The 27,324-nt window shown below is 41.2% G+C and overlaps 1 protein-coding gene across 5 annotated transcripts in view; it reads left to right on the top strand.

The window, feature by feature from the left end:
* The window catches only part of RARB (retinoic acid receptor beta), a 543,189-nt gene that overhangs the window by 369,502 nt on the left and 146,363 nt on the right, over positions 1-27,324 (top strand). Inside the window, exon 1 of one of the 5 annotated variants that reach the window (XM_006134318.5) lies at positions 26,010-26,626. The exons of the other annotated variants lie outside the window; for them this stretch is intronic. Within the exon in view, the coding sequence (XP_006134380.1) occupies positions 26,470-26,626 (157 nt within the window). The 5' untranslated portion in view covers positions 26,010-26,469. Of the gene's footprint in view, positions 1-26,009; positions 26,627-27,324 lie in introns of those variants that run through there. 5 annotated transcript variants of the gene reach the window in all.

Genomic DNA, 27,324 nt, shown 5'->3' with positions numbered 1-27,324 from the left:
CACACTTTGAAAAAGTAGAGGCAGTGTTGGAGACATTAAGGAGAGCAGGACTTACAGCAAACCCCGCAAAGTGTACGATTGGCCGAGGCCAAATATCTCGGGTATATTGTCAGAAGGGGTGTAGTGACGCCCCAGCTCAATAAAATGGATGCAATACAGAATTGGCCCCAACCAACCCGAAAGAAGCAGGTCAGGGCATTCTTAGGGTTGGTTGGATATTGCCGCAGATTCATCCCCAACTTCGCCTCCAGAGCCTGCCCTCTGACTAACCTGACTAGAGCTCGTAGTCCCGACATTGTAAAGTGGTCCACAGAGATGGAAGAAGCTTTTAAAAATCTCAAGAACACCCTCTGCGGCGATCCAGTTCTTATAGCCCGTGATTTTAAGAAGGAGTTTATCCTGCAGACCGATGCCTCCGAGGTAGGACTGGGGGCTGTATTGTCTCAAATGGTTGGAGAAGAGGAGCACCCAATCCTGTACCTCAGCAGGAAGCTTCTGCCGAGGGAACGAAACTATGCCATAGTAGAAAGGGAATGTCTCGCGGTAAAGTGGGCCATGGAAAGCCTTCGCTACTACCTCCTTGGATGGAAGTTTACCCTGGTCACCGATCATGCACCTCTGCAGTGGATGCACCAAAACAAGGACAGAAATTCGAGGGTTACCCAGTGGTTCCTGTCCCTGCAGCCCTTCCACTTCCATGTGCAACACAGATCAGAAACCCAGCATGGGAATGCAGATGGGTTGAAAAGGGTGCATTGTTGTCCGACCCAAGTAACCCGACCCCATGGGGTTGAGCAGAGGGTGTGTGTGTGTGTGACAGGGTCAGGCCAGGGAGCTGCTGCAGAGAAGGGAAAAAGCAGCCCAAAAGGGAAAAACCCTGTGGCTATGTCTAGACTGGCATGATTTTCCGCAAATGCCTTTAATGGAAAAGTTTTCCGTTAAAAGCATTTGCGGAAAAGAGCGTCTAGATTGGCACGGATGCTTTTCCGCAAAAGCACTTTTTACAGAAAAGCGTCCATGCCAATCTAGACACGGTTTTGCGCAAGAAAGCCCCGATCGCCATTTTCATGATCCGGGCTTTTTTGCGCAAAACAATACCGCGTTGTCTATACTGGCTCTCTTGCGCAAAAGCACTTGCGTAAGAGGACGTTTGCCAGAATGGGAGCAGCACAGTATTTCCACAAGAACACTGACAATCTTACATGAGATCGTCAGTGTTCTTGCGGAAATTCAAGCGGTCAGTGTAGACAGCTGGCAAGTTTTTCCGCAAAAGCAGATGCTTTTGCGGAAAAACTTGCCAGTCTAGACACAGCCTGTGAGAAGAAGCAGAGAACTGCAGCCCAATTAGATGCAGCTGGGAGGGAGCTGGCTCAGGCAAATTGGGGCCAGCTGACTTCTCTGCTGTCTGTCTGAGGGCCTTTAAAAGCCTCAGCAGTTGGAGGCTGAAGGGGAGAGTGAGAGGACGAAAGGAGGGTGATGGAGAGACAGAGAGGAAGAAATCAGAGAGAATAATTTTGACCAGCATTAGGTAAAGGCAGCTAGGGAGGGAGCCTGTGGGTCCCTGGCTGGGCTCCCTACCATTGAGACCTGCTGCAAAACCCCCAAATTTGGGAGCTAAGGGGAGGAGGCCTACCCAGAGGTGGCTTGGGGAAGAGGGGCCCTTGCCACACCAAGTAAATTCCCAAGCAGTTTTCTATGTTGGGTATTGCTAGAAAAAAGTTTAGCTTAGCTAATCCTTATCCCTTGTTTAATTAGTTAACGAGTCTTAGAATCAATCACCCAAGTATACAGCAAAGAAAGCTGCAGTTAGAGGAATCTAGAGTTGCCAGTTGCCACTGAGTGTCATGTTCTTATTTTATATTACATAATACTGGCTTCTTTTTTTGGAACATCATGGTCAAAGACCATAATGATGATGCTATGAATCTATTCCCTGTTTTACTTCAGCATAACAGCTTTCCCATAGGAACCTCATCCTATATACTTGTTTTCAATGGGGCTTATTCCAAAATTAAGTGCACTTTAAGATCACGCAGTCTTAGCTTTTTTTGGTAAGTTGGAATCAGATCAGTATCAAAATGACAGTGGAGAAGATGAAGTTGTAGGAGTTTTAAGGAAACTGTACATTTAAGGAAACTGTACAGTTAGTGTTCTGAGGACTTTGAAAATTTAAAAAAAAAAGAAGAGTTTAAGGATATCCACGCACCAGCACCTCAGGGGAATTCTATAATTACAAATGTGAAACATTTATGTAACATTTAAGATTTCATTTAATAAAATATGTGCTATTTTGTTTGTGTGTATGATTTAGTTTTTACTATTTCTAATGCATCTACAGCTTGACATAGGTAATGAGTATTATGTACTATTTCCTAAATTAATAAAAAGCAAACTATCTTAAAAAATATTACACGAAGTATAACCTCTTAGACAGGCCTGGCAAAATACAGCCCGTGGGCCAAATCCGGCCCGCCAAGCCACCGGATCCAGCCTCGGAGGCAGCGGGGAGCCCCACACTGGGTAGAAACACAGCTGCAGGGCTCCATTTCTGTTTCAAAACTGGAAAGGAGGGGAAAAGTTTTAGGAGCCACCCCACCCCCAGCACATTCCCATTGGCCAGTTTCTGGCAGAAACCAGCAAATGCGAGCTGCTTGTTAGAATAACAGGCAGCTAAGAATAACCTTGCCCTCTCTCTTGGTTCAGTTATTCATGAAGCACATGGCCAGGCAGGTAGGTAGGAAACATTTTAAGTTCGGCAGACAGACTAGTTTGGCAGCTGGCAAGTAAGTCTCTTGGCCACAGCCTGCTTCTGGCATCCCAGCCCTTTCCTGCCCCAACTCTCTGCCCTCCCATTCAACATACCCAAACCCTCTGTCCCCCTCTTACACCCATACCCCCTCCTGGATCTGGCACCCCAATTTCCTGCCCCAGATCACAATCCCCTCCTACTCTAGGTCACATCCCAAATCTCTGCACTCCAGTCCCTTGCCCTAGGTCACACTACTCAATTATCTCATTTATATATACAGAAATGGGTAGTCATGTGGATAAATGCTTTGCACACTCTTCAAATGTGTCAACTTATTTGTTAATATTTAGTATTTTCTGGTTATTCAAAAGCATTTTTTACTATTATTAGACTCGGGTCACACTTTTGTAAACCTAATGTCTTTTATTAAAATGTACTTTCAGGGAAATCTTTCCCTCCCTCCCAACAGAGCCTTCTGGAAAAGAACTGTTTCTAATCCCACTAACATGGTCTTCTTAGCAGCATTCAGCAAACCTAGTAGCAGGAAAATGCCATGCCCTAAAGCAGTTGACTCATGTTTCCCTTCCTTTCAGACCTTCCCCACTGTGCTGTTTTTAGAATTATGTTTGTTAAGAATAGTAAATTGAGGATGAAGTGAGGGATTTTTGCAACCATCCAGATTTATAGTCACCACCATATTACATGCTTGACCAGGGTTAAAATAACAAATGGAGTTGGATTTTGGTGGGGAGGGAGGAAAAATAATTTTATTTTCTATGCTGTTTTCCTAGTAAACTGAAATGTTCAGGACTGGATAGCTGAGGGTGAGGGAAAGTCTTAACAATAAATAGAGCTTTTCATCAGTCACTGGTTTGAAATTAACTCAAGCCTGCAGTGACCAAAGTTGGTACTGTCTAATGGGTGTTTGGTGCATATGAAATAAAATGATAGTTTCAGTTCAGTAAGTTGGAATTGCTCCACCATGGAGATTCAGCTGCTTTCTTATTTCTGGAGGTGGGACTCTTGAGGTTGCTAGGGAAGTAGGGAAACTCTCCTGTCATTGCTGTTTGCTCTGTGGGTGAGCTGAGCACCTCAGTTTCCAGTACTTTCTGTCTGACTTATTTAATGGATCCTAAATTCACTTTGACTTTGATACATGGGTAATAAGTAATATTTCTGGATTATGTACTCAGATGTTCAGAAATCATTATATTAGTGTAAAAATCATGAGATTTAAAAGGACCAGGGTTTTTTTTGTTTGCCTTTTTGTTTCTGAGCTTTTAAGGTGCACCACTACTGAATGTCTACAAGTTTTTCTCCTATGAAGAGAGCTATAAACTTGCTATTTTGTTAAATGAAAACTGAAATGCTCACATAATCTCTTGACTTCAATAGTTGGGCTTGAAGAAGAACAAGAATTGCCAGCCTCCTTGTACATTTGGGAGTCAGCAAGTTTGTTTATATTGAGTTCATATTCTTTTGCAAGTGCTATTTGTTAAAATTATGACCATATCCTACTTTGATTTAACTTTACTACACATATTATCTTTCCAGAACAACAGTGAGCAGTACAGGCGCCCATGCTCTAAACCTCATTGTAGGAGGAGTGAGGGATGGCTTGAAATAGCGCTGTATTTCAAAATTTGGCACTATGTATATAGCACCAAATGACGAAATAAGCTATTTCAAAATAGACTTGTATCTTATTTTGAGTTTTGGGTGCTGTGTAGGCACACCGATACAGTTTAGGTATGTGTGGAAAGATTCTGATTTTAAATGAAAGGTGGGTCCAAGCTTGAAATTTCAGATCCAGATTTTTATATACTCCAGAGTTCTGAGAATTTTGGGTTTAGAGTTGATTTGAGTCCAGACTTTTGTTTAAGCCAGTAAAATACTTTTAAATACTTCCACTTTTCCAGAAAAACTTGCCAGCTGTCTACACTGGCCGCTTGAATTTCCGCAAAAGCACTGACGATCTCATGTAAGATTGTCAGTGTTTTTGCGGAAATACTATGCTGCTCCTGTTTGGGCAAAAGTCTTTTTCCGAAAAACTTTTGCGCAAAAGGGTCAGTGTAGACAGCAGAGATTTGTTTGCCATTTTCACGATCGGGGCTTTTTTGTGGAAATCGGGGCTTTTTTGTGGAAAAGCGCGTCTAGATTGGCCACAGACGCTTTTCCGCAAAAAACTTTTCCGTTAAAAGCATTTCCGGAAAATCATGTCAGTCTAGAGGTAGTCCTCTAGTAAAGCTTTTTTCTCTCAATGCCTAATATCTTAAAGAGGCCTACTAATTATATACAAATCTTTCCTTTATCAATTTACCTTGTATCATTCACTCCACCTGCTATTTTGTTACTTGTGATCTTGGCTTCCTCTTTCAATCCAAATTTGGCTCACCAGGGCACAGGATCCAGCCCGCTGGAGCCTCAGCCAAGCTCCCTGCCTGCCCTGCTCCCACAGGCTGCTCGGAGCAGCTCTCTGAATGTTGCGAGCCCTGGGGTGGGAGGGAGGAGGCTTTGTGCGCTGCTCCCACCCCCCCTCCCCAGCACAATCTAACCGGCCCATGGCAGCTACCCAGATAAGCACCTCCCAGCCAGAGCCTGCCTCTGGAACCCCAGACCCTCCCTCCCTCCAACTCTCTCCTACTCTCCTGCACTGTGATCCCCTGTACTCCAATCCCTTGCACCCTCCTATCCCCCTACCCCAGGTTACAATGCCCTCCCAGACCTGGCACTCCCTCCTATCCCCCTCCTCAAGGTCAAATGTTCTCCTGTACCCATACCCCCTCCCAGACCTTTTACTCCCTCCTGCACCCCAGTCTCCTTCCCCAGGTCACAATGCCCCTTCACCCAAACTCCTTCTCAGATCCCACAGCCCCTCCTGCAGCCCAATCCTTACCCCAAGCTCCCTTCTGCACCCAACCTCCATCGCAGACCTAGGGTTGCCAGGTGTCCGGTATTCACCCAAACAGTCCGGTATTTTCGCCTCCTGTCCAGTAAAAAATTTCAGAAAATACAGGACACCTAAGATGTCCGGTATTTTCTGATTTTTTTTCCCCAGCCAGGAGGCGAAAATGCCGGGCACCTGGCAATCCTAAAAACACTCAGCGCCTGGCCTCCCCCCCCCCCCCCCCCCCCCCCGGGCTCCCAACACCCTCAGCCCCCTGACCCCAGCCCCCATGCTTACCTGGTTCTGCAAGGCAGCCGTCACAAAATGGCTGCCAGCAAAAGACTAAGAGGCAGCAATGACTCCCCTGGGTCTTAGTGCTCAACCGCTCCCCTGTTCCTATCCCTGCACTCACTCTTAAAGGGGACATGCTGTTTTAATGTTTTTGCTCAACAACTTTGGTCTCCCCCCCCCCTTTTTTTTCCTTCAACAGAATTTTTTTCCCATTTTTTGGGGGGAGAGCTGGGGCGGGTGTTCCATATTTTTGTTTCAACCATCTGGCAACCCTACACAGACTCAACCTCCTCCAATAATACCATGGAAGGGTGCAGCCCTTGGCCACTTACAAATTCTTGGAGTGGCCCTGCATCAAAAATTATTGTCTACACCTGTGTTAGAAACGTGCTTTATAGGATCTAAAGTACTTCCATTTATTTACACAGCAGCTGTCAAAGCATGGTATTCTATCCTGTGGAAGTAGGCAAAAATAACCAAAACAAAAACAGTTGAGCCCTAGCTTGCTATTTGCAAATTGCAGAAATGCAGAGATTTCACAGACCATATTTTTATGAGCAATGAGTAAAAGGAAAATTTTGGCCACATATGTAAATGCCTCTTAATTATTGTTGCTCTTTTCCCACTTTGGGAACATCTACATTGCACCCGTAGGTCGAAATAAGATATGCAATTGAGCTACGCAAATCACATATCTAATTTTAATCTAATTTTGAAATAGCTTATTTTTATGTTTAATTTCTAAATATACTGCTATTCTGAAACTTCCATTAACCCTCGTAGAATGAGGGTTCCAGGGATGTCAGAATAGCAAGCCTGTTATTTCAAAGTCTATTTTGAAATAACGGGATGGCTCCAAAGATACAGAATAGCTATTTTGATATCTCTCCAGTATCCTCAAATAGTGCCGCATTCTAGACATACCCTTACTAAAGTAATATGTTGTGTGAAGGACACCTTCAGAAGAAAGAAAGGCCTCTATTTCTTTGAATGAGGACTTGAAACAGGGAAGCTGTTGCTTCCCACCTTGTAGCACTGTTCCATACAAGTCATCCCCAACTTTTATTTGGCCCGGGGCGGGGATGGGGGGAAGGGAAAATGATTTATTGGGGGGGAAAATCCCATCCATATTTTTCTTTGGCAGTGAGAACAGGCTACTTAGGAAATCTAAGCAATGAGAAATCTAAGACCAGCATTCATGATAGGACTGGATTATCTCTCATTTATTCAGCAGCTATATAACGTGCAGCTGAGACATGCCGTTTGAATCATAGCAGGGGAGAAACTACGTCAGTTTTTTTTCTTGCCTTAGAATAGTTGTTTGTTATTAATCTCCTGTGTTTTGCTTGGAAATAGTCTCTGTGCTGTATATGCTTTTACCAAGATGTAGATACAAACAATACACCATTATGGCCTACTCTGCATACATCTTATAGGCACCATAGACATTCAAAAGCAGATTTATTTAAGTGACACAAGAAGTAAACTCTTCTGGACCCGCCACCTCTTTTCTGTTAGTTGGTCCAGTTTTTTTGCCATAGGCTTATTGGGATACCACCTCTATTCATATTTGTATTAGGTGGGGGGAAAACATCCAGATATCTAACAAAAAAGCTTCTGTGTTCTCTGTTTAAAAATAAATCAATAAATGTTTCCTATGAAATGTCAATAGACATACCTACAACTATTGTGAATAGTCTTGTGGTTAAAACACAAGAGTAGAAACTAGAGGAAGTGGAGTATGGTTTCAACTCTCTCAAAAACTCCTTGTGTGATCTTGGGGCATGTCACTTAACCTATCTATTAGCTAAATCAGGCTCAAAATGTCTAACTTGTATGATTGGTGACAGCTACATTTAGTAATGACTGTAAAATGTTTTGGGAATTTTGGCAGGAAGACCCTGTTGAAATGTAAAATACTGTCCTTTAGTGTGGCAAAACTAAAACTATGGAAGTTTGATGTGGAATATATGCTGTCTAGTAGAACTGTAGAGCCAGGGTAAAAGTTTTACAGTGATATAAATCACATTTAAGGACTCTGCACTCTAAAATGGTCAGATTATATCTTTTTTCTCATTGATTTTGTATTTGGTTAATGATTCCAGTCCTGAGATCATAAAGCTTCATAAGATGTAAAAGATATAGGAAGATATCTTTAACCTCTAATTTCAACTATGTGTTGATTCTGACATTGAAATAGTGCAATGACCCAGTAATGTTTTCCAATATTTTAATTTTTGCTGATGTACAAAAATATTATAGAAGAGCTGATTCCTAATTATTACGTGTGGGTATTGCATAAATTTCTTCCTAATTAAAAAGCTTCTAAATTCTGAATAATCAATTTGTGAAGGCATGTGGTTTTGACAAATTGTACATTTAATTTCTAAAGATTTATTAGTAATTTGACCTACAGCTAGTTAATTATGGTTATGGTATTGGTGCAGTAATACTTTAGATTGATATAATGATATAGTTGCAGATTTATTTTGATATCTCTACCTTAATATCAGAACATTACAATGCCCTTATATTTTGTAGCCTCTTCTTCATTATGCTGGAAAGCATTAGTTTAATGAAATGAAGGTTTGGTAGGAACCCATTGCCTTCATTTAAATGGGAATAAACATGCTAAACCAAATCCTTGAGTCTTTACCTTCACTGGTGTTTTTCAGTAAGGATGGTAGTGTTTAAGCCAAAACTTTTGCCCACAGTGAAATTTAAAAGTATTTCTGGTAATAAGTTTGCAAGCCTCCTTAAAATACCTTTTTACACACACAAAGCTACCACTGGTAATCCATATGTTCTAATTTTTTTCTTATATAAAAACAGTTAAGTTGTTCAAAGAGAATCTTTTAGTTTTAATTCATGAAACTGTATTGTAAATATAAATTGAAAATGCCATTTGTCTCATTGTCTTGTGGTTTCTCAGGTGAATTGTTCAAACTCTACTCAGGAAAACAGATTTTTTTTAAGTGTAGGAAAAACGTTTTATTTACTACCAAAGTTAGTAGAAATAAAAAAAAAGTGGATTGGTAAGAGGTGGTGACAAAAAACAAAATAGCATGAGGAGGTTCACAGATGGTGTAAATGGCAATAGCGCCAATGGCTTTAGTGGAACTATGCAAGTGTATACCAGCTGGGAATCTGACCCATATTCTATATTCTGTGCTGCATGAAATGTCTCTTTTCTGATTGGGAAGAAAACCTTCTATATATTAGAAGGCCGGATTCATCCCTGGTTTATGCTAGTTTCTGCCAACATAAATAAGGATACAAGGCCGCCAAAAGGCAGTGATGGCTTTCAGTGAAAGGACTTTGCATCAGCACACAGGAGCTACAACATCTCTTCTACTATAACAGGGACTAGAAGTGGGTGATTCTGGCTGGGAATAGGGTGTGATCAAGAGCACAGAGGAGTGAGCTGAAGAAATCCTCCACTGGCAATTTCCTGAGGGTCTTCGAGAGGAAACTGATGTTGTCCCTGTAATACTACCTGTAAGAGGGCAGTATTCATAACAAAGCCGACAACCCTCCCCTACGTTAGCAAGCCTCCCTTTGTACCATGAATCTAACAAGGGAGAGTTCAATGAAAACTTTGGTAGCTTTAATTTCTAGTGTTATAAAACTCCTGGTATTAGCTGAGAAGTATGACAAAACATCCAAGAATCTTTCTGTCACTGATTTAGGACTGGATGCTGACGCTGCCCCTCAGACTTTTTATTTTGAGGAGAAATTCTGTATAGGGAGGAAAAAACATTTCTCGTATAGGTTCCTTTTTAAAAAATGTTATGTATTTGGGTCTGCTTAAGCACGTGGAATGTTAATGTTCTGAGGGACGTGATTAGTGGGCAGAGTGCAGGTGCATAGTAAATGCCATTCATCACATGGGTCTTAGCACATATCAATCTGAGTACAATACTTTAAGAAAAATCCATTTTCTTTTTGGTAAATATATTTGTCCAGAGTCAATAAAGCCAGCAGTAGTTTTAACTCCCTGCATTGCCTTGAACTGTAAGGGATTTTTTTTTATTCTTTTGCACAGGATTTTTCTTTTGCAATTCTAGGCAAATAAATTTGCCTAATTGATTTGCATTGGGAGAAGAAAAAGGTCTTCTGAGTCACACGGGTATATGAGACAACCAGAAAAGCATTAATCTGTTGAGAGGAGTTGTTATGTAACAATATCCTGATATAAAGGTCAGAGATTTTTAGCCAATGAAATTTTTTTGACAATGTCATGCTTCTGTCTTGATTAATTGGCTATATGTTGTCAATGGAGTTTTTCTGAACTGGAATTACACTTCAGCTCCTTCAGACTGTCCTGTGAAGCCTTAAATAATTTTACTCTAAACACAAAACAGAAAAAAGATGACAGAGTCAGAAAAACACAAGACAGAAAAAAAATACCTTGTTTTCCCCTGTGAAAATGAAATATTTGATAACTGGGAATGACATGCAAAAATGATATTTAGCAACAAAGTTTGTTTCTTGCTTAAAAATTGGGAAAAACTTAATTTGAGACTCCAAATAAGTATATATATATACAAGATACATGTAAGTATACAAGAATAAAATTATGATTCTTAGAAGATTCTCAATCTGGCCTTCTTTGGTGCGTGCACACCTTCCTAGTACTATTACCTGCATTTGCTGGTTCCAGTACTCCCAAATTTGCTTGGCTATGGGGGAGAACTATTTGTAAGGTGAAATCTTTTAAAATAACCAGGTGTGTTTTTCCAAAGTTTTACAGTTCTAGCAAAATCTCTATTTATACAGAGTAAGTGGTTTTGTGTGTTTTTTTTTCTTTTCTGGAAGAGAGTCATCTGGAAACTTGTGAAGAGTACTGATAATATGAGGAAGAAGCCAAGCCTGTCCTGTGAAAATACCACTTAGAAATCTCTGCTTCGGCTGTTAGGTTCTGATAGGGAGAAAAAGAGTGAAGTGGTATTTTTCAACATGTTGAATTCTCAATATGTTTTACACTTCACTGAGATCTCCTTGCCTCATTCTTTCCGGTGAGATTTTCTGTCTAATGATTAGTATTGGCAAAGCTCTTAACTTTTCTGACATGCTTACAAGGCACAGCTGCCAGTGATATAACAGTCCAGTGTTAGGTTAGTTGAACTCAGCGCTGTATCACAATAGCATGCATCAGTCCAGCTAGCCAGCAAGCTTTTCTAATCTGCATAAGTATGAAAAGGGCAGAGTTAGGAATCGAACAAAGAGAGTTTTAACTTTTTCAAGACTTTAAAACATATATTGAGAAACTACTCATTGTGGTGTCAGTCCCACCATTTAGTCTATAGTGGTTGGGGGGACATGATGCTGTTCTGCCTCAGAAGAACAGAAGGAGCCAGAGCACATGACTGCTGTACAACACTCTATGGGATGAAGCTTATTTGTGCCCTAGAAAGCACTGGCTTCATGGATGCTTGGGCAATGGCCCCACTTCCTTTCCTCTATCTAATTCCCAGGGTTGGAGGGAAGGATCAACTTGTGCGCTCCCATGAACACGGGAGCTAGAATTCTGTTTGACCCCATATACAGAATGTGCCAGGCACTCAGGGTCCTTAGGCCTATCCCCTCGCTCCTTACCTCTGTAAGTGCTAGGCAGTGACAGGTCCTAAATTAACCTGTAATAAACTTAGATGGCTCTGGAGATTAATGTCCCACTCACTTGATGTCTTTTCACATGGAGATTTGCCCAGAGCTGTGCATGGAATAAAGGGAACTCTTTTCTGTGTGGGATAGCAAGGGCTGTGCTGAAGAGTTCAGCCAGAGTCTCACTGGATGGAAAACACTAGTTGAAATGCGGCCTCTCTGTGCAAGAAACCAAGGTGAAATGGCTTCTCCTGAACAGGGCTGCTGATATTCCGGACCAGCCAGTCAGAGGCATGAGGGTAATCCACATAACATTTATCATGTAGGATTGACCAAAGGAATCAAGTAGAAATTGAAATACACTACAAAAATCAGCTTAAAAGTTGTGAAGATCCATAGAGAGTAAAATCAGGTTGGAAAAGCTTCTACAGACATTCTGATACAGCACAATTGATACTAATTGTTGCTAGTTCATGGACACAATAGGAACATAAGAATGGCCATGCTGGGTCAGGCTAATGGTCCATCTAGCCCAATACCCTGTCCTCTGATATTGGCAAGTACCAGATGCTTCAGAGGGAATGAACAGAACAGGGCAATTATTACCTGTACATCCTACCACCAAAAGTTGCTCCACTAGAAAATATCACCTTGCTACCTTACTTGACAACAGAAATAATCAGACTAAACAATGATAGCTGCTTCCTTTGCAAATGAAAGAAATAAAAATCCTCCCCCGAGGACTTAACATCTAGCCTCTGACCTCTGCATACAATTCCAAATAAGCTGAACAGCTCTGCAGAAGGAGCAAACAAAAATTGACGAACCATCTCCTATGCCATACATACTCCAGAAGGGACCACTTAAAAAAAAAATCATCACATGATCTCACACAATGGAAGAAAAAAATCAGGACGTCTACAGAGAGATTATACAGGAAATGCAAAATGACTATTAAAAAAACCCCTAATCTCTATTGAACACAAAGACAAAAAATGGAAACAACTGCACCTCCGCAAACCATAGCTTGCCACCACCTTCGGGAAAAACCAAGATACCGTGACCCACCATGGAGACTACACAACACCCCAGTCTGGTCAATCTTTCAAGACTACCCCTAACTGGAAATGAAGTGTATTTGCTTTCCAAAGGACTGAACTTTTGCCCTACTATAAAACCTGATCAAATACAAATGTGAAAAATTAGATGAATTTTTCAACTATGCCTCAAGGATTTCTTTCAGAACAAAGATGACACCACACACAGTTTCCACATTCCCACTGACAGTTTAAGAAAAATGTATCATTTGACTGGACACCCCTCCCCAGCAAAATCACACATTGGATCATTACATGGATTGCTTCAGGAATAAAATTGATTACTATTGAGAAGACAGCTAAACCAGATAGTGATAAAATCGGCTGATAAAGAGGGCATTGTCATAGTCCTTAATCTTGTTGATTATGTTAAAAAGGCCAACAGACAAGTTTCTGACACCACCCACTATAAAGAAGATGATACACCATAATTCACAGCGGAATTTAAAGAGACCATCAAATCCTATCCCAACAACTCCAAGAAAAGTCTACAACTTCATATTCCACAATACCTACCTCTGGGACTTTCAACATGTTTCCTAAAATACACATGCAAGGGGAACCCAGGCAAAGCCATCATATCAAGCCAATGCACTTTTACTTAGGAAATATCAGAACCACTCACCACACAAAGAGCCAGCTTCCTCCAAGACACTATTGACTTCCTTCAGAAACTCCACACTTTTACAGTCTCTCCAGAACTCCATTCTTGACATCATTGTCCCTATTCACCAATATCCCTGACAGTGGTGTCATTTCTATTTGTCTCATAAAACTACAAGATAATGCACAGTGCTTTGAAATCCATCCAAAACGTATCGCCAAATTCATCCATTTCATCTTCCATGTTTAACAGCAAACATTTTTCCAAACCATGGGAATAGCTATGGAAACTGGAATGGCTCCCTGGTACATCAGTGTGTTCGTGGACCATCTCAGGGAAGAACTTTTGGTAAAATAGACCACAAAATCAATGATATACTTGAGATACATTGATGATATTTTCATCTTGACAGATGACCTAAACTCTATCATAGGTATCCACCACAGCTACCATCACTCATCCATCAGACTGTCCAGAACACTCCCACTCCAGCACCAACTTCCTTGACATGATGGTTAACTTTAAACAATGGATCCCTACAAACAACTTTATACAAGAAACCCACTCATCACCACACGTACCTCGACAAATGCAGCAACTACTCCAGACACAGCAAAAAACCTGTTATGGGCAGCCAGGACTCAGATACCACAGAATGTGCTCAAAGAGAAAGTGCAGAATGTGTACACCTTCAAACAAAAAACACCCCACTGACTGAACACCCCCACCTGTCACCTACCACCCCACATTGGAACTCATGTAGGGTATCATCAGTTACGACCCAAACTTGATGGGGACCACATCCCAAAGGAAATCTTTCCTTCACCCACTCTTCTGGTCTTCAAATACTCCCCCAACCTCTCCATATTCATCATCAGAAGCAAGCTCCCTATAGACAAAAACATACCAACTCGTAGTGGCACTGGACCCTGCCAGAATAACAAAATCCACAGGTGTATCTCCACTGTTACAATATCTGTCACACTCACCCTTCAAGATTGATGGCTCCTATACATGCCTATCACAACTCATCCAGTGCACTAAATGCCTCAAACAATAACTATATGGTTGAAAATAATCACTATGTACTCGAATGAACTCACACACAAAATCCTGAAAGACTAAAATATTGTGAGCACATCTACACAGCAGTGTTATTTTGGGAATAACAGACATTATTCTGAAATAACTATGTGAGTGCCTACACAGCAAGGCCGTTATTTTGAAATAATATTGAAATAACCCTCATTTTACGAGGAATAATACCTATTCCAAAATATGACCGGGGGCAAACATTTTTTTTTACAAAACAGTCACTTCATATCTGACCTTTTAGTCCTCCTTGTCCAGGGAAACATGCATAATATCTTCAAAAATAAAGCCTGGTAACTTAAATTCATAACTCTACTAGACACCAAAAATCATGGACTCAATGGGGATACTGGTTTTATGGCTCATTTCAACAATTAATTACATACCACCTTGCCTACTACCCTTAATTGCCCACTTCAAACCCCTTAGGCATAATAGTTTAACCCTCAATTGCCTATTTAATTTCAAGTGACCACCTGCAATTGTGTTATCCATTTATGTGTAACAATCTGTCCCAACTTATGTTCAGTTCAGACATTCTCATTTACTTCCTGAAGAAGAGCTCTGTATAGCTCAAAAGCCTATACCTTCGCCTAACAGACATAACTCGCCTTTCTTGTACCCTTAACAGACATTCAAAAAAGATAGGTCACCTTATTGTGTTACTTCCTCTTCTTAGGATTTATGGAGCTTATTTTCATGAGTCATAAATTATCTGCTAGTTTGGTGAGCAGAGTATAAGAATCCTGCTTCGTGTCATCAGTAACGTTAAGATTTTGTCATAGTTATTTTTAATAAAAGACATGGGAAGGTTGTGACTGTGGAAAAATTTCAACCTACTCTAGCAGTGACTCTTCACAAGTTGATATGGGAGATAGAGCTCGAGTGGGAGTTCTTCACTAAGATTTCCTTCCCCTGAAGTATCTTTCTACTACCTGTTCCATCAGATAGGATGACTAGGATCTATTAAATGAAATCAGTTGAGTATATGATTTCTTTTTTTTTATTTAAAAAACATGGGTTCCACATATAAAACCAATTACAACTTTCAAAATGAAAAAATGTTCCATCCAAAATTGCCGTTTCTGAAAACAAGTTTTCACAAACCCATTTTGGTGTTTCTGGACATTTTCAAGATCTTTGGATATAAATGAGTGACAAATGTAAGCCTGAGAGAAGCCTGTTGACATGTTTTGTCTGCCCTATGGCCCATGTGGTCCATGAGACTCATTTCCTTCATTGCTTGTTTTTCATTTGTTTGTTTGTTTTCATGTGTTTGTCATTTTAGTGCATTATCTGGTATATATATATATATATCTTATTAGCACATTAGTATGTTTAGTATATTATCTACTTCAATTGATCAGTTTAGTCACATGGTGAGATTTCTTCAATATTGAAATTTCTCCTTTTTAAAGTGTCAGTGCTTCAAAAGGGAGTACACTAATGGTGGGCAACCTGCGTCCCACAGACCACACACAGTTTGTCAGGATAAGCCACTGGCGAGTTGCCAGAAACATAATTTATCTGAAATCCATAGGTATGGCTGCCTTCAGCTCACATTGACCATGGTTCATTGTTTCCAGCCAATGGGAGCTGTGGAAGGCTGCGGCCAGCAGGTCACTGTTGGTAAATTGTTAATCTTTACTGGAGGCCAACATACATCCTCAATGCCTTTCCCCATTCAGCACTCTGTAGCACTCTAACTTCAGTCCAATGGGGTTTTTCTTCAGCATTCTTTGTTCAGCAAGGACAAATGAGAAGAATTTCACTACTCAAACTTAAACAAGTCAATGTACACCAGAGTTATTGCACCACATCTTGACTGTCTCTCACATTGGGGGGTTTTATATCATAGAATACTAGAACTGGAAGGGACCCTGAGAGGTCATCAAGTCCAGTCCCCTGCCCTCACGGCAGGACCCAACACCATCTACACTATCCCTGATAGATGTTTATCTAACCTGCTGTTAAATATTACCTGAGATGGAGAATCCACAACCTTCCTAGGCAATTTATTCTCGTGTTTAACCACCCTGACTGTTTGGAAGTTTTTTCTAATGTCCAACCTAAACCTCCCTTACTGCAATTTAAGCCCATTGCTTCATGTCCTATCATCAGAGGCCAAGGAGAACAATTTTTCTCCCTCCTTTTAGATCCTTGAAAACTGCTATCATGCCCCTTCTCGTTATTCTCCTTTCTAAAAACACAAGCCTAGTTCTTTCAGTCTTCCCTCATAGGTCATGTTCTCTAGACATTTAATAATTCTTGTTGTTCTTCAATTTCTCCTCATCTTTCTTGAAATGTGATGCCCAGAACTGGACACAATACTCCAATTGAAACCTAATCAGCGCAGAGTAGAGCAGAAGAATGACTTCTCATGTCTTGCTCACAACACTCCTGTTAATGCATCCCAGAATCATGTTTGCATTTTTTACACCTGTGTCACACTGTTGACTCATATTTAGCTGTGGTCCACTATGACCTCTAGATCCCTTTCTGCAGTACTCCTTCCTAGACAGTCGCTTCCCATTCTGTATGTGTGAAACAGATTGTTCCTTCTTAAGTGTACTTTGCATTAGTCCTTATTAAACTTCATCCTATTTGCTTCAGACCATTTCTCCTGTTTGTCCAAATCACTTTGAATTGTGACCCTGTCCTCCAAAGCAGTTGCATCCCCTCCCAGCTTAGTATCATCTGCAAATTTAATAAGCGTACTCTCTACACCAATATCTAAATCATTGATGAAGATAGTGAACAGAACCAGTCCCAAAACGGACCCCTGCAGAACCCCACTTGTTATGCCCTTCCAGCATGATTGTGAACCATTAACAACTACTCTCTGCCACTATATGCATCTGACGAAGTGGGTTTTTGCCCACGAAAGCTTATGCTCTAACACTTTGGTTAGTCTATAAGGTGCCACAGGACTCCTCGCTATCTCTGAGAACAGTTATCCAGCCAGTTATGCACCCACCTTATAGTAGCCCCATCTAAGTTGTATTTGCCTAGTTTATTGGTAAGAAGATCATGTGACACTATATCAAATGCCTTACTAAAGTCTAGGCATACCACATCCACCGCTTCTCCCTTATCCACAAGGCTTGTTATCCTATCAAAGAAAACTACCAGATTGGTCTGACATGATTTGTTCTTTATAAATCCATGCTGGCTGTTACCTATCACCTTATTTTCTTCCAGATATTTGCAGATGAATTCCTTAATTACTTGCGCCATTATCTTTCCTGTCACAGAAGTTAAACTGACTGGTCTGTAGTTTCCTGGGTTGTTCTTATTTCCCTTTTTATAGATGGGCACTATATTTGCCCTTTTCCAGTCTTCTGGAATCTCTCCAGTCTTCCATGATTTTTCAAAGATGATAGCTAAAGGCTCAGATAGCTCCTCTATCAACTCCTTGAGTATTCTAGGATGCATTTCATCAGGCCTTGGTGATTTGCAGACATCTAACTTTTCTAAATAATTTTTAACTTGCTCCTTTTTTATTTTATCTTCCAAACCTTCCCCATTTCCACTAGTATTTACTGTGTTAGGCATTCCTTCATCATCAGACTTCTTGGTGAAGACCAAAACAAAGAAGTGGTCTCCACTGCCGTTTCCAAGTTTCCTGTTATTTTTTTCTCTCTCTTAACTGAGCAATGGGCCTGCCCTGTCCTTGGTCTTCCTCTTGCTTCTAATATATTTATAAAATTTCTTCTAATTACTTTTTATGTCTCTAATATTATAAGCCATTGACCCATAAAAAAATCAGTCATGGGCCACTCACCTGCGCTGGGGGGGAGGAATGCTGTGGAGGCTTCGAGCTTCACCCCACAGTGGGGCAAGCCACAGGGGGGCAGGAAGGGGCCAGAGATGGGACCTGGGACAGCTATAACCCCATTGGACCAGCAGTGGGCAGGGGTGAAGAAAGGGACAGCTATCTACTATAAGGATGTTAACAAGTAGTTGAGTAGACAGTTAACCGATAAGTCTAGGCTTATCAATTAATCTTGTCGACTACTCACATTTCCTGCCCCCCTTGCGGCCTCAGTACCAGAGTCATGGTGGTTAGGGTGTCTGGCCAAAGGGGAGGTGCAGGAGTAATGGAGGGTGCAGAAGCAGGCTGGGCAGGGTATCTGGCTAAGGAGGAGGATACAGGAGCAAGCTGGGGGGTAGATGTCTGATCAGAGGGAAGGGAGTATGAGCATGGTGCGGGTAGGTGTCTGGCCAGGGAGGAGGGGACAGGAGGAATGGATGGTGAAGAAGCATGCTGGGGGTGGTTAGGGTGTCTGTCTAAAGCGGAGGTGCAGGAGCAAGGGAGGGTTCAAGAGCAGGCTGGGTGCAGAATGTCTGTCCAGGGTGGAGGGTACGGGAGCAGGGTGGGGGTAGCTGTCTGGCCAGTGGGGAGTATGCAGGAACAGGCTTAAGATAGTTGTCAGACTGGGCAGAGGGTGCGGGAGCAGGCCTGGGTTGGGTGTCTGGCCAGGAGGGAGGGGGCAGGAGCAGGGGAGGAGATAGGCATTCTGGGGATGGAGTGTTGCTGGCCCTAGTGCCTGCCCTCCCTGCAATCCAAGGCCAGAGAGGCTGGGGCTGTGTGTCCACCCGCCTTCCCTTGCGCTGGACCGGGGAGGCTGGGGCGCATGCCTGCCCGCTCTCCTCCCTTCCCTTGGGGGGTGGGGCCTCAGCAAAAGGGGCGGGACTAGGGGTGGGGCAGGAGCTTGCATCCTCTACCCCTACTTTCACTGACCACCCATGGGAGCCAGTCTGGCAAATTCCCTCAATCAGGACCTCTCAGGGTGCTGGACCAGGGTAATCCAATCTGCATTCTTTAAAAAAGGATTTTTCTTCTATATTTCAAAGGCCAATAACGTATTATCCCTCTCGATTATAGAGGCCAAGAATATAAGAGGACTCAAAGGACTGGGCATTTATGTGGCTATCAAGAATATCCAGTTATCATAGTTAATCACAAGATTTGTGGAAAGGATATTGAGCCAATTGCTATTAGAGATCAGCAGGAGGCCTATTATGGGGAGCACATTACCCGACTGCTGCCCACTGCAAGGTTTTTACAGCTTCCTTTGAAACATCACAAACAAGATACTGGGCTGGGTGGAATTTGAGTCCTATCCACCATGGCAATTGCTAAAGCCGCAGACAGCAGGAGAATAAAATGCAACTTACCCAATTTTTAACATGTAAATTATGTCCAGATATTATTGTGCTGGGTATCTTTATATGCATGTAATTGTATTAATAGTAATATCTTTTGGGTTATAAATTGTACCTAATGGTTAAACAAGGAAAGTAAAAAAGCCATGTGCAGTAACTGAGGCTACTTCTATACTTTGTGTTTTTTTCCAGCAGAAGATATGCAAATGGAGCACTGATTTGCTTCTCTTGTGCTCTCATTTGAATATCTTCTTCCGATCCTTTTTGTGGAAGAGGTTTTTGTGATAAAAAGCCCTGTGTAGACGGGGCCATTTGTCGGGAAAAAAAAACTTTTGTACGAGAGCCCTTATTCCTCAAAAAATGAGGTTTACAGGCTCTTGTGCAAAAGGTTTTTTTTCCAACAAATGGCCCCGTCTACACAGGGCTTTTTATCACAAAAACCTCTTCCTCAAAAAGGATTGGAAGAGGATATGCAAATGAGAGCATGAGAGATGCCAATGAGCGTTCTATTTGCATATCTTCTGCCAAAAAAAACACGCAGTGTAGACTGACTTATGAGCTGGCTGTATGCTCTACGAGCATTCTCCTGTGGTGACCTGAAACCAGCCCCACCTTACCCTTTTTGTCCATTTCTATTCATGCATCTAGCCCATAACTCTAAAGGTAGGTAGGGCCTGTTCTTGTGGAAATACACATTAAAGTCACTTAGTGTGCTGGAGTACAGAAACCCAAGAATCGCCACTGGAACTGTTTTTTATTGTACTTATCTGTCAAAGCTGTTTCTCCTGTGCCAGTCAAAATATTTGTACTGTGATATTTTTTCTGTGGGTTCAGTATTGTTCTAGTCCAATTCCTGCTACGTGTTTCATAGCCTTTCAATAGTATCTTGATATTTTAAATTTTCAGCCATTCCCGGGGGGGGGGGGGGGGTCAGCCATCTTTTCCGTAATTAATAAACATCATTCTTCATGCAGCTAAAAACCTCCTACAAGTAAATACAGTAAACCGCAGTAGGATTTGGGTAGCCAGATTTTAAATCCCAATAAACTTGGAAAGACAGATAATATTTCATATCAGAATCTATTCTGAATAAAGAGGTAAAAATCAAAGCCTCTGTGTGTGAGTGATGGCTGTGATTTAACTGCCAGTGATTCTCCCAGCAACTAACACAAAGGAATCTCTGAGTATCAGAGTTGAGGCGTAAGCTCAGTGTCAGAACTTGCCTAGGGAGTAGAAGAAATCTCACTTTGTCTCTGATTTTACTGTTTAAACACACACATCACTCACTAGTAACCATTTACTCTGCTGTCAAAACTATTTCAAGAGAGTTACATGTGATTAATAGTAAAATGCATGTAAAAAGATAGCTTATGCTGCCAGCATGCTTTCTTTTAAAGATTTATTTGTGTGTGTGTGTGTGTGTGCGCGCGCGCGCGCGTGCGCTTTTTTATTTAGACAACACACAGCCTTCAACCTAATTCTGGACAGCTCTCTCTGTGAAGCACATTATGGCATCCTCAGTCTTGTTCTTCACAAAAAGTGACCAGCACAAATATGTGTGCAGAATATGATTCATGGTGCTTCATTCTGAATTGTCCAGTGGGTAATTGCCATACAAAAACCAGAGAAACAGATGTAGACTCCAAACCTTAGCTGTAAATTTTTGTTTTATGATTATGGGTTTCAAATGTACTATGTAACACTGACAAATATACAGTAATGCTGAAAGAAATAGATTCCCAACTTGAACTTTTTATTTCATTTGTGGGTAAGAATGTTTATTTTTAAGTTTCTGCTACTAGAGACTGAAAAAAAACAGATTAAGGTGATGCATGAAATTAGAATGTTTATTTTTTTGCATGATCTAATGGGGAAAATTGGGAGAGTTCTTTTCCAGAACTGGATAAGAGTTTAAAACATGTGTCAATAATTCAAGGTTTGTTACATTTGAATTAACCAGTTTATTAATTATGCCTTCAGTATACATTCCAAATGGTCGTGGTTCGTGCTGGTCTGTTATACTCTATCTAAATGTTATTTCTTGCAAAAGTTCTCCCAATTTATGAAGATACATATTCTTTATATTATTTTTTTTAAAAACATAAATTGTACAATTTACAGAGGAACAAAATCTTGGAAGAGTTAAATCAACTAACATCTCGAACTGAGAAGAAATACTATATAGGTAAAGTGTTAGATTATTTGAGGAATTCATTAATTACACATGGCTCCATAATAACTGTAATCATTAGCACAACTATAATTCATAATAAAACATGATGAACTACCTGGCTCATTTAGATATAGTATGAAAAAGCCATCTTATTCCATTCTTATGCAATTAAGCATGAATTACTGACAGTTATTTTCAGAAGTTTCCTATGATTTATCTGCAATTAAACGCACACCAAATAGTTTTATATTCGATACAATTTTATTAGAGCAGTTAAAAAATAAATATAACCATGTGTTTGGTCAGTATAATTTTGTTCATTATATTTCATCAGGTACCGTCTCGGTCTAAACTTCCACCATTTCCAGAACTCTAGGCTGTAGAGCAAGGGGGATGGGCAATAATTTTCGCATGGGGGCCACTTAATGAATTTTGGTATATGGTTATAAGCCAGCTCCATCCCCAGAAGGGGTGGAGCCTAGGGCAGAAGGGATGGGGCTGAGGACTAGATTCCCCCGCAGAGTTGTCTGGGGCTGGAAGCTTTGAATTAAAATCACAGTAAAGGGCTCATGGCTCTTCTACTACCACATTGTCTAGCAGCTGCCCAGAGTTGCTGCAGCTATTTAAAGGGCTGATAGCTCTGGCCCCCGCTAGGGTAGCACTGCAACTGGGAGTCGTGGGACATTTAAATAGTATCTTGCTGCCTGAGCCATTGCCTGGAAATGTGGTGTCATGGGCAGCGAGCTATAGATAGAAAGAGGCCAGATGCAGTCTGTGGTTTAGATCAAAGTCTTAGGCGGTCCAGATCTGGCCCCTATGCCAAATCTTGCCCAGCGCTGCTCTAGAGAGCCTCCTTTCTTTCTGACTTAGACATTGGCAAAATATGTTGTTGTCTGTGTGTATCTTTCCAATCACCTTAACGATGACACACTAGATGTTCCTAATTTCTCTTGCAGTCTCATCATGAGAAAACAGGTTTTATCTGTCTGTAAAATAATGTGTTTTAGTGGAGCTTTGTTATCCACAACAAATAAAACAAAACAAAAATGTAATAGCCACATGATAAAATCAGATTTTAGTTAAATATTACCACTTCTTTCTTCCTTGTTAATAATGAGATCTCTGCTGTGCTGAAAATTGTTGTGATATACTTAGGAAAAAGGATCCTTTGCTTGGGTAAGTGCACATAGTGCATACTTTTCACATGACAGTATAAGTGTTACTAAGCCACTTTTTTAGTTGGAGCAATTTCAGCATGGGGTAGGTTTCCCCTGACAGATTCTAAAAGCCCCTGGATGCCAGTGTTGCATTCCAGCCCTATAATTCTTCTACCAGGATAGGCGATGGAATGAGACAGTGTCTACTGTAGGGACAGCTAAATCCCTTTTGTCTGAGGAAAAAAATTAAGAAAAGCTTTTGTTTGTGTATCTTCAAAAGGATTTAGCTTCTAGATTACAACAGGGCTCTTTGTTAAGTGGCTTGTTTCAGATTAGACATATCAAGTTTCCAGGCACAATGCCGTTTTACTTCTTGAATTTTTACAGAAAGTTTTGTTAACACAATCTACAGGTATTGTCACAGAGCTTTTAGTGCATTAAAGTACTTTCTTCAGAGAAAAAACATCACATCCATTAAGCCAGCTGGTTAGGACCGAGAATGAATCTCTCAGTACTTCTTGTCTTTTCTTGTGTGCATTTCTCACCCACAGTATTGTTATGGGTGATGTTTTCAAAAGTTGCCCACTGATTCGGGTTTTTTCTAAGTTTGGGAGGCTAGCTTGAGACTCCAAGGGTCTGATTTTCAGAAAGGCTGAGTATCTGCAATATTGACCTGAAGGAAAAGCTATTGAAAGGCATGAAAGAAAGGGAAGTGCCCAACTCCCTCGAAACATGGTCTCCTCTTTTCTTTTTGTGCCATAGAAAATCTAACCCAAAGCCAACATAAGGAGCAAGTTCTCAGCACCTCTGATCCAAGGTGCCTTAAATTGAGGTCCTGAAATAAGCCATTTTGGAAATATTATTTATAAGTGGGGGAAAAGTGGCTCAGAACTTGATATTAAATCAAGAGCTAACAGAATTAATGTCCATCCGGGTAAAGAACTGACAGAATTCGGATCCATAATTAAGATTGATTAGGAAGGAGACGCTTTAAATAAAAACACAGAATTTTGTGTACCGCTGAGCTTAGTGCTTTTTTAGTCATGGTCTCACCTCTTGCTTTTACTTGTCTTCGTGACCAAACTCTATGGGTCATGCGGGACCTCTCCCTAAGAGTCCAATGCCTGTTTGCTTTGTTTCTTCACATGCAGTGAATGCAATGGACAGGAAGAGAGACCAAGTATTGTCTTAGGGTGTTTGACCCTCTTTTGTTGTCATTTCAATCCCCTTCTTGAAAAATATTTCAAGCAAAAAACCAGAAGCCAAAGAGTCCTTGTGGAAGGATGGTCCCTGCATTTTTCCTCACTGGTTTTAATTTCCTGTGTCTATAGGTCAGAGGGTTAGCCCCTAGTGGGCTCTTACACCACCATATTTACCTGTGCTTCTGCAGGTATGGTGGATCACAGCTCCCATTGGCCATAGAGCGCCATTCCCGGCCAATAGGAGCTGCAATGGCCTGTACCTACCATGGTGCAGATAAATATAACTGCAGCTGCCCACCAGGGTCTAACCCTGGTGAACTGCTGCCGTTTTACTGCCCATCCCTGCTATAGGTGCTGGACCTAGGCATGTTAGGGGTGCAGCTGCACCCCTTCCTTAATGTGGTTTCCATTATGTACAGGGTTTATAGTTTGGAGTTAAATAGCTCTCAGTACCCCAAGTGTACAAACAGTTCGGCTATGTCTAGACTGCAGGCTTCTTTCGAAAGAGGCTCTTTCGAACGCATCTTTCGAAAGAGCCTCTTTCGAAAGAGAGCGTCTAGACTGCACGGAGAAATTTCGAAAAAGCGGCTTGCTTTTTCGAAAGAAAGCATCCAGTGAGTCTGGATGCTCTCTTTCGAAGACGCCCTATTTACATTGAAGAACTTTCGAAAGAAGGCGTTCTTCCTCGTAAATTGAGGTTTACCGCCATCGAAAGAAAAGCCGCGTTCTTTCGAATTAATTTCGAAAGAACGCGGCTTGAGTCTGGATGCAGGGGAAGTATTTTCGAAAAAAGGCTACTTTTTTCGAAAAAACCCCTGAGTCTGGACACAGCCTTCCAGTGCCCTGCCTGTATCTTCCCTTCCTTCTTGATAATTCTGCATACTGTTTAAATGCAAATTAAGCGGCTCGCTGGATGGACCACTTTGATTACTTCAGTTTGGACAGGGCTGTGGGGTTTGTAATGTGTGAATAACACCGTACAGGGGAATCTGATAATGTTGTCACATATATTTTACCAGGACAGCAAATAATGAGTTTTCAAATGGGTACCTTACAAGGCATGCATTGTGCAAAGTGCATTACCATAGTGTGCAGGGTGTGTACACAAGGGTCACAGTCACATTCTGAGAGACACTTGGTTGGCAGCTTCCAGAACTAGGTCCCCATACAGAGAAACTTCTCTGAACTGGTGCTGAGCAAATGCTGAGTGCCAAATGCTATCACTTTGTATCTCTGCACTTCAGAAGCCTGAGTAGCCTGCAGGATTCAGGCAATAATGATTCATCTGCTGTGTTTAATTACATTTACAGGGATGTCTGGTGGGGGTGGCAGTGGGGTGGATTTTGAAGCACCTAACACTTTCCTAGTGATGGGCCTCTGAGAATTCTCAAGTAAGTGGATGCTGGCATTGAAAGGTCTAGCTCCAGACTGTCAGAGACATGGTTTTACAAATGTCAGCCAAAACATTAACACAGATTTGCACAGAGAGGATGTAGCTTGTGATGTTCCCTAGTCGCTATCTCCACAAGATGAGAAACTGGTGCCTGTATCTATGTCCCTGTAAAGTGCTCAGTTGTGCCTGTCAGTTGCTGATGCTTTCTACAGAAGAGGTAGAGAACGTGCAGGGGATTTAGGAAATAGACTGGCACTTAAAATAACACACACATACCTGGAGTAAGCTGATATGTATGCAAGATTTGTTGCTGGGCAGACAGGACCTAGAAGAAGCCTTTTTGCAATTTAATCTTTCTATTTTTTTATTTTATTATTTAAAGATAAGAAAGTATAAAGGCAACGGCTAATAGTTGTCTGCTTCTCCGCCTGTCTGCTTTCTGCAGGGCTGCTGGGAGTTTTTAAGCAGTGTGAGAATCCTGGGAGTTGGTGATGTCAGACTGGTTTGGGTCATTTGAAGGTTAGCAGCCTGGGAAGGGTTCATGGAAAGTTCACTCGCATATATTAGGCAATTCAATCTTTCATTCTGTGTGACACAAATAGTAGGAAGTGAGCTGTTCAGAGGCAGAAGGATCTATTCACTGGTGAGGGGGATCCCAAGTTTTATCACAGGTCTTTTATTACTGGGACTTTGATAATATCTGTGATGTGAAAAATAGATCAGATCTTCCGCAACAGCCTATGAGGCAGGACTGATTCTAAAGGATTTTTGGAATAATTTGATTGAAACTAAAACTTGGAATGCTGCTTGTTTCCCCCTATCTTGCTGGATTGGCTGAGCAGCCTGGAAAATGGTAAATGATCATTTGGATCAATTACAGGCTTTTAGCTGTGTTGTCTGTCATAATTCATGATTCTGGTCTGGGAAAAAGACCAACAGCCTACGTGCCAAAAAAGGGGCAGAGTTTGATGGAGTTGGGTGTACTTTTATATGCCATTTTCCTCCACACCTAGAGGAAAGCACTTTTGCAGACCTTCTGTAGAGGGGAATCATGTTTGACTGTATGGATGTTCTAGCAGTGAGCCCTGGTCAAATTCTGGATTTCTACACTGCAAGTCCGTCTTCTTGCATGCTTCAGGAGAAGGCTCTGAAAGCATGCTTCAGTGGATTAGCACAAACAGACTGGCAGCATCGGCACAGTGCTCAATGTAGGTCCCCTTATTATTTTTTACAGATTTTACAAAAGTATTTGCATGCAGTTTTTTTTAAACCTACTTTTAATTTGCAATAGGGATTTTAAGGACTTTTTCTTATGCAAAATGTGGTTGTGTAAGTATTTATTTTCTTTGCAGAAAAAAATATTTAAAATATGATTTTTGCTTCTCCCTTATTACACAGTGTATCCACCCTTAAACCATAATTAGCAAACAGGAAAATGCAAAACAATAATGTAGCACAGCATGACTTTTTAAACTCTGTCCAATGATATGTACACAATATCTTTGTTGCAATATTTTGCATATTTTCTTGATCTACATTTCAGCAGTTAAAATGTTATTCTGTACATTCCTTACAAAGAATTTAAACTATATAGTCTAGGTGATATTCTTGAAATCAGGTTATAGTTTTAGGCTTCCATTAATATTTCCCTTGCTAAGAAAAAGCAATATTTCTTTGTACTGACCTTGCTGCCACCTCTCTTCTTCACTTTGTTGCTATAAGAAGTTGCTGTTTTGCTAGAAAACTACTAACTGTGAACTCCCCTTGTGTTTAGTCATCAATTATTTTCATACCTTCAGATTCAGTCAGTCTTGGACTAGTCGGGGAGGAAGCAAAGATACTGTAATGTAGTTTTAAAAAACATTACTGTTTTCTTATCTGATCTTGACATAGTGCTGAGAAACAT

Source organism: Pelodiscus sinensis, chromosome 2 (assembly GCF_052426305.1).
Source record: "Pelodiscus sinensis isolate ZL-2025 chromosome 2, ASM5242630v1, whole genome shotgun sequence".
NCBI classification, from domain to species: Eukaryota; Metazoa; Chordata; order Testudines; family Trionychidae; genus Pelodiscus; species Pelodiscus sinensis.
The sequence above is the reverse complement of the archived record's forward strand: the minus strand, read 5'-3'. Positions and strand labels throughout refer to the sequence as shown.